General features: G+C 53.1%; 1 protein-coding gene across 2 annotated transcripts in view; it reads left to right on the top strand.

The window, feature by feature from the left end:
* Nucleotides 1-13,810, top strand: part of ZNF423 (zinc finger protein 423) — a 331,848-nt gene that overhangs the window by 197,575 nt on the left and 120,463 nt on the right. For both annotated transcript variants that reach the window (XM_082437602.1, XM_082437603.1), the window contains one exon: nucleotides 3,165-3,249. In XM_082437602.1, the coding sequence (XP_082293728.1) occupies nucleotides 3,165-3,249 (85 nt within the window). The remainder of the gene's footprint in view (nucleotides 1-3,164; nucleotides 3,250-13,810) is intronic.

Here is a 13,810-nt window from a genome sequence, read left to right as displayed (position 1 = left end):
GACCCAGAGGAGGTGCTGAGGTGAGGATGGGGGGCAGCAGGAGGTAGACAGAGTGAGAGTCCTCACCTGTTCTCCCCATGCTGTGTTCTCCCCATGCACCTGGCCCGGGTGCCTGCTGCTCCAGACCCTGGGCATCCCTGGTCTCACGTGCACGGCCCAAAGGGCCATCTCTGGGTGGGGGCATATGGGTATACATGTGCCTTAGTGAGTGCTGGTGCTGGTGAACCTGTGTGTGTGCAGGTGTGTGTATGCCCGACTGTGAATGTGTGTGTGTATACCTATGAGTCTACATGTGTGTCCACAAGGGTCAGTGCACACCCTTGTGCCATAAGCTGCTTGTGCATCTGTGGGTGCATTGGGGAGTGATGGGTGTGGCTGTCAGGGTTCCAGGGAGAGAACTGAAAGCGTGTGTGTTACTGGGGATGCTCCGTGAACCTGTGGTCCATGAGGATGTCTCCACTTCTCTGAGGGTGTTGCACTGATGTGTCTGTGTTACAGGGAGCAAGTGGGTTGCTGGGTGTAGGGGTTGTGGGTGTGTGTGAGGGTCTTGCGTGTTGGTGGTATGTAGGATGTTCGCAAGTCTGTGTGTATATCCTCACGTGCGTGTCCATGCCTGTGCATACGCGCTGTGTGTGTGTGTGTGTGTGAACGCCCAGGCTCTTTGGTCAGCAGCTCCTGTGACCACTCCCCTGGGATTCCCCTGGAGCCTCTTGCCCCACGAGGCAGGGCCCAGTCCTCTTCCTGCCACTGAGGGGTGGCCATATGGTAGGGGGACATTTGGGGGTACTCTCTCATCCTGCCCAGGCAGGCTCCTGGTGATTTATCTTTCAAGCACAGTGAGCCTACTTCATTCACCTGCCCCGAGGAGGAACAGCACTTTGATCATGAACTGTCCCCCGCACTGGTCTGGACTAGCCGTGGCCGTGGCCTCTAGAGACTTCCGACCAAGGAGGTGGGGGGCACAGTCTTCCTTGCCCAGCAGGCTCCTCTGGGCTTCCTCCGCGTGGAGCTTCCTGGGGCGTGCTTCATTCTTGCCTTTACTTGTTCATTCACTCATTCATTCATTCATTCATTCAATCATCCATTTAAGCATCAAGGACCCTTATACTTGCCAGGCAGAGTGGGTGAGGGACACAATGTGAGAGGGAATGAATGATTTTGAGGGCGGAGAAACCCAGGGTCCTTCCTCTCCATGAGCACAGACCAGGAGTTGAGCCGAGGTGGGTGCTTTGGGACTGTGCCCCTCAGAAGACTTCAGTCCCTGCCGTCTCTTCTGGCCTGAAATCTCCTCTGCCTGTTGTGAGGCTCCCCTGTTCTGTCCCCCCGAGACTCACCCATTATTCCCGGGTGTTTCCGTGCTGAATGCCTGCTTCCGGGCCCAGCGCTGCGGCTGCTCTGAGGACGTACTGAACGCCCAGGTCTCCCGAAGCCCTGGGAGCAAGGCGCTCTGGTCTTATCAGCACGGGTCCTGGAGCCCGAGCGGGAACCCCGCCTGGAGCCTGAAGCTCCCGGCACCAGCTGTTCCAGTTGTTTCTCCATTCATTGATTCAACAGTCTCTCAGCAGCAGTAAGAATCATGATGAAAGTTCAGTGCTTATTAGGCACTCACTCTGGGCTGGGCCCTGTGTTGGGTGGTGGGGATCCAGGATCCCTAGTCACCATGGGATGACTTCTCTTTGTCCCTTCTGCCCTCATAGAGGACGTGGCACATGTTATTTCACAACTTTGCTCATTTGTTCAACAAATGCTTCCTAAGCACGCAGTCTTTGCTGGGACCTCACAGGTGGACAGAACGCGTCCTGGCCCTCTGGGTGCTCACGGTGCAGTGCGAGCAAACAAATCAATTGGCCACGACAGAATCGTATGTGGATCAACTAGGTGCTTTCAGCATAAGCTCAGGGGCCTGGGGAGATCCTAAACTCACTCTGGGGTGGGAAGAAAAGGCTTCTCAGAAGAGGTGCCATTTGAACAGAGTCCTAAGGATGGAGAGGGTATTCCAGGTGGAGGAAACGGCATAGACAAAGGCCCGGAGGCGAGACCAGGCCCTTCAGAAGAACTGCAGGTTCAGGTGGGGCGGAGGTGGGGCTGAGACGACTGAGCCCTCTGGTGGTTCGTCCTGGCTACATCGTTGAGGGTTGGGCCTCAGTGCTCAGCCAAGAAATCCAGAGTCTTGCCCTCTTTTCCAGAGGTCGAGGGAGGCCCCATCATCCCAGGACCCAAAGTAGTCTTCAGAAAACTTGGATATTTTGAATTCCCATACCACCCCTCCCTCTTCATAAAGACGCACAGCCACAGCCCTTCCCCCACTCAGGCAACACACCTCTGTTCTCAGTGGGCTGGTTTCACACTGTGAAGCTCCACTCTTTGGAACCAGTCTTCGAGAAGCTTTGAAACATCTCATGTTCTCCATTTTTCTGCCCCCCTCCGCACAAAAGCAGTTGGTAATAGCTCCCCGTGTGTGGAAGCCAGCTGTAGGATCACCTGGGGCCTTGTGTGTCTAGGGCAGAGGAGGAATTCTTCAGTCACCCCTGAGTGTCAGAGCTGATGGAAGCAGTCTCCCCTGCTTGGCCACTTGGTTCTTAGGGTAGGTAAGTAGATGAGAGAGTAGTTGGATGGGTACAAAGAGAGATGAATGGGTGGATGGATGGATGGATGATTGGATGGATGGATGGATGGATGGATGGGTGGCTAGATGAATGAATGGGTGGGTGGGTGTGTGTATGTGTGTTTAGATGGATGGATGGGTAGACAGAGGGTAGGTAGACAGTGATGGGTAGACAGATGGATGAACAGACGGATGGATGAGTGGATACAGCAGGCATAGATGGGTGGAAGATGGGTAGATGGATTGGAGCATACCCCAAGCAGAACAGCCTGCCTCAGCTTCCTTTCTGTGGTTCTGCTGTGTGCCCTCACCTTGGGATAGGGCAGTTTCCCCGGGTCGAGCAGAGGAGCAGCTCCCTTGCAGTGGAGCCTGTCCCCACTTCCCCAGGCTGAATCTGAGCTGGATGCAGAGGCAGGTGGGAAGAGAATGGCCTGGAGAGAACTGGGAGTGGATCAGAGCCATTCTGGGAAGTCTTGAGCCATGGCCTCCAGGAACTTTTGCTTTCTGCTCTGTTCTGCATCCTGGCTGTCTAATTCCTTTCCTTTTGGTTTCCAAACAGAAAAAGACGTACCAGTGCATCAAGTGCCAGATGACCTTCGAGAACGAGAGAGAGATCCAAATCCACGTTGCCAACCACATGATTGGTAAGCATGTGTTTCCTCCTACCTGTGCTGCGGCCACCCCTCGGGGTTGAAATGTTTGGTTCCAATCATCATTTCACTGGCTTTTAGCTCAAAGGATAGAGTCACTGCTGCTGTTTCTGAGACATTCCAAATGGGACTAAAAATGTCAGAGCTGGAGCACTTTCTCCATCCGAACCTTCTTTTCACGTGGCTCCACTCACATTGCAGTCAAACTTTTGACAGTCTCTGCCATTTCCCAGCATAAATTTCCCTCCATTTCTGAAATGAAGTGCTTTCCAGTTGTCAAGCACTCAGGGGCAATTATGCTTCAATTTCGTATGTCATGACATCAAATAGATTTAACTGCTCACATTTCCCCACTAAACGTGGGGAATTCCTCAGGCACATTGTCAAAACAGAATGCTTACAAAGTTCTTTCGCTACTTTTCCTATTTCTCTTCAAGCGGTCTTGGACTTTGGAAAATTCAGCCTTTTAAGGAGGGAGCTTTCAAAGTCCCATCGTGTTCCCACTTGGCCCGAGGGATGGAGGGAAGCCTTGAGGTCTTACTTGCCTTCTGTGGGTGGATGTGGTCTCCCTGGCGGCTAGGGAGGCCCTCGCTATGAGAGAGGGCACAGCGGATTTCTGGTGGCATGGGGCTAGCCCAGGGGGTAGGTTTGGCAGTGAGGGCCTCGAGAACTTCTGGAATCTTGGTGCCCTGGGTCTTTGGCAGAAGCGTGAGCACCTTCTCCAAGAGTCCCGCAGTCTGAGTGATGAAAGGTCAGGCCTGGGTTGAGCATCCCGACCCTGACTTTCTCTCCATTTTTCTGCCTCTAATATGTTTTCATTAGAGTCTTAACATCAACCATGCCAACAGAGTACTGTTTTACAAAACCCTTGATTGCATACATTAAAAAAAGGTCCACTTAAGTGTCCCCCTCAGTGGATCCTCAGGAACTGAGCACACCTGGGTAACCAACACCCAGGTGAAGAAGCAGACCATTCCTGCATCCCAGAAACCCCCCCTCAGCCCCCTCCAGGCCCTTCCCCCACCAACAAAAGGGCCTCAGCATCCTGATGCTAACAGCATAGGTTACTTGTGGTTGTTTTGCATTTTATGTGAATGAGATCACACTGTCTCTGCTCATTTGTGTCTGGTGTCTTTCGCTTGTTCATATTAGTGCCTGTGGTCGGACATTGCCCCTTCTCACTGGTGTATGATATTCCATTGTGTGAACACATCGCCATTTATCTGTTCTTGATACACATCCTGATGGGCATCTGGGTAGTTTCCATTGTGGAATTGTTTCAAATACTGTGCTGCTGTGACCATTCTTGTATGAGTCGTTGGTGAACACTCACATGCAGTTTTTTTTTTTTTAAATCTATTTATTTATTTATTTTTTAAATTTTTGGCTGTGTTGGGTCTTCGTTTCTGTGCAAGGGCTTTCTCTAGTTGCGGCAAGCGGGGACCACTCTTCATCGCGGTGCATGGGCCTCTCACTATCGCGGCCTCTCTTGTTGCGGAGCACAGGCTCCAGACGCGCAGGCTCAGTAATTGTGGCTCACGGGCCTAGTTGCTCCGTGGCATGTGGGATCTTCCCAGACCAGGGCTCAAACCCGTGTCTCCTGCATTAGCAGGCAGATTCTCAACCACTGCGCCACCAGGGAAGCCCTCACGTGCAGTTTTAATGGGAATATCTCTCCGACTGAAATTGGTGGGATTTGAGTAGGATATGAGTAGGTTCCCCTCCAGTAGATACAGATGAATACACTTCCAAAGTGGTCGGTTGTATGAAGCCTGTGAGAGTTGTTCCACATCTGTGCTGTCATCCACGTTGTACATAAGAAGGCCCTTCTTTACCACTAAAGGTGGTACTAAAGGTGATTCAGGGTGACTACGGTCCCCCGGTCCCCGCCAGCTGCTGCTCAGTGAGTTTGGGTACCCAGCATCCCGGTGCCTCGGGGCAGGTCCCCTGAAGGCGCTGAGCGCAACTGGGTGCCTGGTGGGGCTCCCTCAATGACGAGGGGACATGAGAAGCACGGGAGGGGCAGGGGACCCTGGGAATTCAGCCCGACGGGAAGATTGGTGACTTTTTAGTTCCTTCTGTTTGAGAGGCCCCTGCTGAAGTAGAAGAAGGAAACTGCCCTATCCGTCACTGGCTGCTGAGCGCGCTTTCACGGCAATGTCAGGGAGGTGAAGATGAAGATATCTAAAAATGTTTGCTTTTGTAGCAGGTGTTAATGTGTGCTCCTGTTTGTAAGCACGAAGGACGAGAGGCTGGCTAATTGGACCGCAGTGATTTCAGAGGTGTTTCTCCCCCGCTCCTTTCTCCCTTCAACCATTCCTTTTGTGCAGCACCTGGAAGCTGTGTGTCCACAGGTGGAAGGCGAGGGCTTGCTCTTAACTAGAGCGGTGGAAGATGTGAAAGGAGGGTTTGATTGGCACTTGGGTCTTTGTGTGAGCAGAGGGTGGGGCTCCTGCAAGAAGAAGTCCCGGCTGGTGGCTGGAAAGGGCCCCTCACCAGGCTCGGCAGTGCTGTGAGCTGGCCTGTTCGTCCAGGCAAGACGTTTATGCAGCTGCACGAGGTCTCACATGCAGGCCCTTGGCTCATGGCCATGAGGCACGGGCTGGGGACCTGCTGGAGCCACACCTCTGGTGGCAGGGCTGTACCTCCTCTCACTCTGCCCTGCCCCCCCTCACCTGCCCTCCCTTCCCTCGCCTCATCACCTCCATCAATCAAAGAACATGGAGCATCTGCTGCGTGTAGAGAACTGGGGTGGTCCCTGTGGGTGATAGAGGGTGAAGGGGACATGGCCCCTGCCCTCAGAGACCTCACGGCATCCCGCAGAAGACACCACAGCACCACGCTGTGCAGTGGAGGGAGGTCACACTGGGTAAGGATGCTAACAGCTGCCATGGACTGAGCCCCACCACAGGCCGGGTACCTTATGTAGCTTCTGTTCTCCACCTCACAGAGGAGGTTTAATGACTTACCCAAGTTCCTCCAGCCAGGAAGTAGCAGAGCCAGGGTCTGCATAAAAACCAGGCTCCCTCCACTGTGTGTGGCTCCGCTGCCAGGGCCTGTGGTGGGAGAGGCCCAGCCCTGCCCTCAGGGGTTTCCTGTCCATGGGGGAGGCTGATAGGCGTCCAGTAAGCACAGTGTAGTGAGGTTGTTGCTCCTGGAACAGGGACTGCTGGATCCAAATAAGTCCATCAGGAAGGCCTGGGTATTGAAGGGTAAGGAGGCATTTTCTCTGTGGTTTAGGGCCATCCCTGGCAAAGGGAGCAGCCTTAGCAATGAAGGACAGTCGCTAGAGAACAGGGCCCTGGGAGAGCTGATTGTAAGGAAGAAGCAGGTCCTTGAAGGATGTGTTGTGATTAGGCTGAGAAGGTGGGGAGCGGCCTCTGTGGGAGGACTGCGGGGTGAGCAAAGCTCAGAGGCAGGAGCAGAGGAGGTGCCTGGGGAACGGCGGAGCCCGACTTGACTAGGATGGAGGCACCACACGTTGGTAACATCACGGGCAGTGAGGGTGGGGAGGTGGCTTGGGGCTGGACCGTGGAGGGCCTTGAAGGCCAGGTTAAGGGATTCGGGTTTGGACTTGACCCTGTAGGCTGGGGTCCAAATCTGGGGGCCCCTTGGTGGGTGTTTTATTTGGTTTCCCTTGGAAAACCAGGAGAGATGGCAGCCATGGCCCGTATTCCCACACAGCACAGCTGATGGGAGTTGGGCAGCAGCTGGAACCACAGGTCCCACCAGTCCCTGCTGTGAGTTGGGGGGATGCTTTGCTCATCTGTGGCCCCTGCCTGGTCCCTCCGGGCACCTGAGTGTGCAACCTTGGGCTTACGCACTAGGGAACCATTGAAGATTTTGGAGCAGATTATGGCCTGGTTGTAGCTGGGTGCTTTGGGGAGATTCATCCGGGTGCAGTGTTGAGGGGGAAGAAAATAGGATGAGAGGGCACGGTATGGACAGCTAAGTGGGAAGGTATCAGAGCAAGGTTTAATAGAAATCCTTGAAAAAGTAAGCCAACAAACAGAGAACAATAGTTAAATTCAACAGAAGAAAAGTAATGGACTCTGATGAATTATTGAATTTAAGATGTCTAGAGACTGGGACTTAATGGAACAATTCTAGGACAGATAATACTTGGGAGAAGTTAATATCTGATGGAATGTTTGCTTTGTTTACTGTCTGTATGCCTTTAAAAAATAAACATTTATGCAAACAAACAAAAAGCGAAAAAAACAGAGACCTGCCCCGTCTGGTCCAGAGGTGAGGGAATGAGGCAGGGAGGGAAGGGAGGAGGGAGGTGATGGAACTTATAGTTGGCCTGTGCTGTGTGCCTGTTGGCCCTGGTGGCTTGGGGAAGGTGGCGGGGGTGACTGTGGGAGTTGTGAATGGAAGAGAAGCAGGTGCGCGAGCTCTGGCTGGGGGCTGGCGCTGCAGCCCCGGTAGACACTGTCCAGTGTCCCTGTGGACAGCTTCCCCTGCTAAATGGCCCGAGCCCAGAGTGGCTGCCTGGAGCTGGCGGGCGTAAAAGCCCCCCTTAGTGGCACCGAGGGGACTCGGCAGATAGACGTGACGCTGTTCAGCTTGGTGGCGTTCTCATAAACTCGGGGCACCGGGGGTCTGAGGCAGGCCTCCCCAGGGACCTGGACTGTGGGAGCCCACCCTTGGGGGATGCTAAACTGACCTTTTTATAGCAGGGGGGGTGCCTCATCGTGGCTTTGCAGCCTCCAGACCCCGGGAGTTATGATGACTCAGGGACATGTCTCCTTGGAAACATTTTCCCAGCACCCCTCTCCTGGCTGCCACTGGCGAGGGAGTGATTTGGAGCTGATCGAAAGGCAAGGGTCTTTTGAAACCTTTCAGTGGCGGGGTCTCCTTTGAAATCCCCCCTCCCCACAGAGAATGAGGTCCCCCCTTCTCTGGGCTTCCCCCAGCTTTTGAAATGGTTTTAGACACTCCCTCCCCCAGCAGGCACATCAAAAACTTGGAGCAATCCACAGTTCTGTTCTGTGACCTCCTGCGGGGACGACCTGGCTCCACCCAGCTGCCCCTTCCCCACCTCCCCCTGTGCCCCTCTCCCCCGAGATCCCCCGCTCCCCTCCCCCGCCCCCCCCACACCCTGGAAAATGGCTCTGCGGGAGGCCCCCACCTTGGGCTCCCCGGGGCCTGCTGAGGGAGAGCTGAGGAAGGCTTGTGGGGGGCCTGGCCCAGAGACAGGGCCCCCCGGTGGCTGGAGAAGGATGAGCGTCTCCCCACGTGTGTTGGGCATGTTCTGTACAAGGCATGCACAGTCCCCCCAGGGCACTTGGGGCCTCAGAGCCCCGGGAAGCTAGTCCGCCTTCCCTCTCGTCATCTCCTCATCTGCTCGCAGACCTCTCCCCTCTCGGTCTCTGTCAGGCTGATGGCTGGACGAGGGGTCTGAGAACTTGTCCTTGAAATAACGAACTTGCTATGACCCAGGTTGGCCCCAAGGGAGTGACTCAGCCTCTGGGCCCTGGTGTCCTAACTCAGGGCTTCACAGGCCCCTGGGGGGAGCCCTGAGGAGGGGCAGAGCTGGGAAGGGACAGTCCTTGGGGGAACTTGTCAGGGACGTTTGCCCTCCGTGTCCTTGGAAAGTGGCTGTGGACCCTCTGGCAGGCAGCCAGGCCAGAGCTGGTCCCGTCCCGGTGGGGCATTAGTCATTCTGAAGATGTTATTTTCTTTGTCACGTCAGCCTCTTTCCCTGGGTGCCTCTTAAGGCCTGGACTTTGCTGTCGGCAGTGAAGAAATGGGGGGCATTTGGAAGATCAGCCTCTCCCACCTCCTGCTCAAGCCGTTAAAATGCCCCGCATGCTGGGTGGGTGGTCCTTGTCTGTCCTCCTGGTACTGTGGCAGGATCGGCCCTGGTCCACCTAGAGGGGAAGGGTCTGCTCAGGGTGTGTGTGTGTGTGTGTTTGTGTGTGTGTGTGTGTGTGAGAGAGAGAGAGGGAGAGAGAGAGAGGGAGAGAGAGGGAGGTTTTCTGCCTTATAAGTCTTTAAGAAGCACATCCCAGGAAACATGTTGAAACCCACCTTGCAGACCAGGTACCCCCTCTTTCTGAGACTGTTTCCACACCCAGGACCCTTGCTGAAGACCTGGCAGTACTTTTGGAGAGGAAGGAAGGTCTGGTGTGGAAATCAGTGTTTCACTCTCACACCAGGGAAATACAAAACCCTCAAATATGACTGAAGAGAAAAACACGTGAAAAGGAAAAGGAAAAGGAAAAAAAGGTTCCTGTGCCTTTCTGTTGGGAACACATCTTGCTGAGCAGGGCTGTGCTAGCTCTTTCATGGTGCTTTTGATTCAGGTAACACCAGACACCCAAAACATCTGTCTAACCTTAATATGTGATAAAACTGTCTCCCTCTGCCCCCAGAGATCATGTTTCAAGTTCTGGGACTGTTCTGTCAGGATAACAAACTTGTACAGAGAGCCTGTCATCTAATTCTTTCTTCTTCTTCTCCCCCTCCCCTCTCTCCTCCTCCTCTTCCTCCTTCTTTATCCCCCAAGTAGGGCACGGTCACTTCCCTCCTTAACAGCCCCCGTGGATGAGAGGACTAACTTTCCCTGACTTTGAATCTCATTGGTTGGTTTAAGGAGGCTGTTGATCAAGTACTTTGGTCTATGAAGAATCCATCATTTCTGGATTTTAAAATAGTGGAAATTTTCTCATTTTGGTCGATTTCATCCTTTTTTTAAGGGCCTCCATAGGTGGGTTTCTTTGAATAGTAACCTCAGTTCAGTAAACATGATTGAGATCCTCAGTGAGGAACCTCTAGCCAAGTTGGGAAGGGGGTAACCTGAAAGGATAAGTTAATATCATGTCACTAAGTCTAAGATATAGAAGCTCAAAGGACAGGCATGTTGCCTAATCTGGGCATTCCAGGAAAGCTTCCAGGAGGAGGTGACACCTAATCAGGCTCTTAGAAGGTGGAAGGTAAGGTGGGAGCGGCCTTCCAGGCAGAGAAAATAGCATAAGCCAGTTCATAGAGAAGAGGCCCATGTAGTTTGTAGGGAAATTGTAGACAATTCAGTATCATTATAGAATAAATTTTGAGGCAGGAAGTAGGTGGGTCACAGAAAAGGCTGCAGTAGAGTAGGTGAGAGAAGATGAGGATATTGGTTAGGAGGGTGTGGCTTGGAGAAACACCTGAGAGGCAAAACCAGCAGGATTTAGGAATTGAAATGGGAAGTAAGAGAAGTTAGGAATGACTCCAAGGTCTCAGGCGACCAGGTTCGGAGTGACAGGTAGAAGATGATACCATGCCTGAAGAAGAGGTATTGGGGGTTAGCAAAGAAGATGAGATTCCAGTAAGGATCGTTAACATCTAACACGACTTACTAAGTATCAGGCCCTGTTATCAATATCTACACGTGTTATCACATTTAACCCCACGACAGCTTATGAGAGGGGCATTGTTAATTCTCCCCATTTTGTACATGGGGAATTGAGGGGACGTGTCCAAAGTCAGTAAGTTGCAGGTGGGGGATTTGAACTCAGGCAGTGTGATTTCAGAGCCTGGAATCCTCTTAACTCCTACACCTGGAGGCCCATCACACTTAGTTAGCTTGAGTTTGTTGGCAATTTGGCCTTGCAGGAGATGCCTGTGGCCTATCTGAATGTTGGTGCCTGGCCAGCAGTTGGCCGCATGGGCGGGGAGCTCAGGAGGAAGGCCTGGGCTGGAGGAGAGGTTTGAAGGCCTCAGCACAGATGGTGAGGCAGCTGGGAGAAGTGAGGGGCATGAGGAACGTGGGGTCATCTATACCCAGACGGCAAAATGCCTCTGGGCAGCAGTGTGAGGGGCCACAGAGAGGCCCACGGAGGCAGGCTGAAGGGGGTCTGCTGGACCGTCCTGAGCACGAGCATCGTCTGTGGAATCAGATGGAGGAACAAGTTGAGGAGAGGTGGGGAGACCAGCAGTGTAGACTTGACTTTCCAGGTTCCAGGCTGGGAAGGAAGGGCAGAAAACAGGAGCCGAGGGGTCCAAGGGTCAGAGGAAGCTTTTGCATTTTGAAGAGGGAAAGACCAGAGTATGCTTCTAGGCTAAGAGGAGAGAGCCAGCAGGGAGCAGAGGAAGGATGGAGAGGAGATGGCAATGGAGCCAGTCCTGGAGGGGCAGGGCCTGGGGCCCTGGCACCATCTCGATGGGCCAGCCCACAGGCACGGCCTTCTTCATTTGCTCTCCATGCCATGGACTTGGAGGCCTGTGTTATTGAGTTGACTTTGTTGAATGCCCTTTATGGTCATTTGGCTGCTTGGGAGCAGCTGACATGTGAGCAATTTCCCTTGCATCTGCTTCTGGCTGAGCCTCACTGGAGTGATGGCAGAAAACAAGGGCCCTGCAACCCCAGGGCTTGGCCTGCTCTGTCCTGAGCTCCTAGTAGGTGCCAGAGTCTCACACTGGGCTGTGGATGCCTGGCCAGGGCTCCCTTCCTCGCGGGTCCCTGGGCTTCAGTGTGGAGGAAGTGGGAGGCCTCCTCTTCTGACTGCAGATCCCTGCCCTGAAGGAGTCGGGGCGTCCCTCACTGGCTGACCAGTCTCACAGATGCCCCACCGGGTGCGGTTTCCAGCCCATTTCCCTGGGGAAACTGAGGTAGGGAGAAGGGAAGTGATTTCCCAAAGACACACTGTGTGTTGTGAGCCTGACTTGCAGTAAGAATCCAAGGTTGCTGATGGGAGTGTTTTCTAAACAAAGACGCTTTATTAGGAAGTTACTGATTTTAGCTTATCCAAAAGATCTTTATTAAGCACCAATAGTTTGCTCAATCTGCTGTAGATATGAATATTAATTAGAAATGTGCACATGTGTGCACACACACGTAGAATGTAGAACTCTACAGTGAATCACAGTGGTTAGGAGCAGTTCTAGCTCATGGTTAACTAAGTTATTTTGCCTTTTGTATGCTTCAGCTCCACATCTATAAAATGCCCCCATCTTAACATAGCTGTACTAACATAGCAGTTTAGGCAGGTCTCTTTCAGTGACACGTCAGGGATCCAACTCACACTGACTACAACATTCAAAAGAGAATTATTGGCTAATGTAACTGAAAAGTCTGGGGATACATTAGGTGATGGCTTCAGGCATGGCTGGATCCAGGGGTTCTAAGAAAGTCATCACCAATCTATCTTTCTCCCACCTCTCAGCTCTGCTTTCTCTTTGTTGCCTTCATTCCCAGGTGGGATCCCCTGGTGCCAGTGACAGCCAGCAGCTCCCCACTCAGTGGTCCCAGCAGAGAGGGGCATGTGCTTCTTCATCAGCAGAAAAGGTTTCAGGACCAAGGCTCACTGCCTCAGAAGCATCCTAAAGCTGCCCAGGAGGCAATCATTGTAGCCAGGGAGTTGGAGTGGGTTGACTGGTTGCCCTGGCACTGCCCACCCTCCCTGGACGCTGAGGTGGGCCAGTATCTGCCCCTCCTCCCCCCACAGTGGGAATGGGGAGGGCGTTCTTGAAAAGAGAAAGGGTATCTATTTTTCACCAGGAGGGGGCAGCACAAACAGTAGAGGGTCACCACCCCTACCTTTTGGGGGCTGTTTGAAGAATTAATGACTTAAAATATATGACAAATGCCCAGCACATGTAAGTTCTTAGTAAGTGGTAGCTATTAATGGTAATATTATTATTATTAGTCCCTGTGGCAGGGACTCATTAAAGATAATGACGCTGCTGCTAGAGCCCTTGCTTAGAGGGGACGAACTGAGCCCCTCTGTGACCATGCTGAGCCTACAATCCCAGGTGCCGGTCCGTGGCGGCTCAGAGGATGCTGCTGAGGGCTTCCTGGAGGATGAAGTCTGGCCCCCTGCCTTTACCAAGCTCCAAGGAGCTGTGCCTGCAGGAGAGCTCCAGAAGGGGTAGCTTTCATCAGAAGGATTTATTCATTTACTCCTTCATTCATTCAGCACTTTTTTTCTTTCCTGAACACCTACTCTGTGCCAGGTACTAGGCGTAGATGTTGCAGTAAGACAGACGAAGTCCCTGCAATCCTGGAGCTAGTGGGGATCAACTGTTAAACAAGAAAACAAATTAAAAATCCCGACTATTTCAAAAAGTGATATGTTCTGTGAAGAAAAGAAGGGGCGACCACGTGTGTCCAGGAGCAGTGTAAAAACGTATGATCGGCAATGGCCTGGCTAGGAGGTGACTTTTTGGCTGAGAGCGAGTGCCCAGACTAGTTTTAGTTTTGATCAGATGCATGACTGCCCACTGCCCTGGACACTTGAGCCTGCTGGTGTGCATGCCCTTCCCCCATAGGAAGGGGAGATCCTAGAGGGTGGTGCCACATCACGGTGAGAGCAGCCCCGGGTGCCCAGGGGACAGCCTGGGGTTAATCGAGTGCTGCCTCTAGTGCCTAGAGCACCCCCCGCCCCCCTTGGATGGTCTGTCAGGCTCCCTCCAGCCCAGATCAGCACTGGAGACTCAAGCATCCACTCTTTTGCCCTTTTTCTGGATTCTTTGTGGACCACCCAGAAAGGATCCTTTCACCAGAGCTCCATAAACCCAGCAGCTTGGGAACCTCCCATGCTAGTGTCTGCCTTCCCCCTCTCTTAAG

Source organism: Balaenoptera physalus (genome assembly GCF_965194825.1).
Source record: "Balaenoptera physalus genome assembly, chromosome: 19".
Lineage (NCBI taxonomy): Eukaryota > Metazoa > Chordata > Mammalia > Artiodactyla > Balaenopteridae > Balaenoptera > Balaenoptera physalus.
The sequence above is the reverse complement of the archived record's forward strand: the minus strand, read 5'-3'. Positions and strand labels throughout refer to the sequence as shown.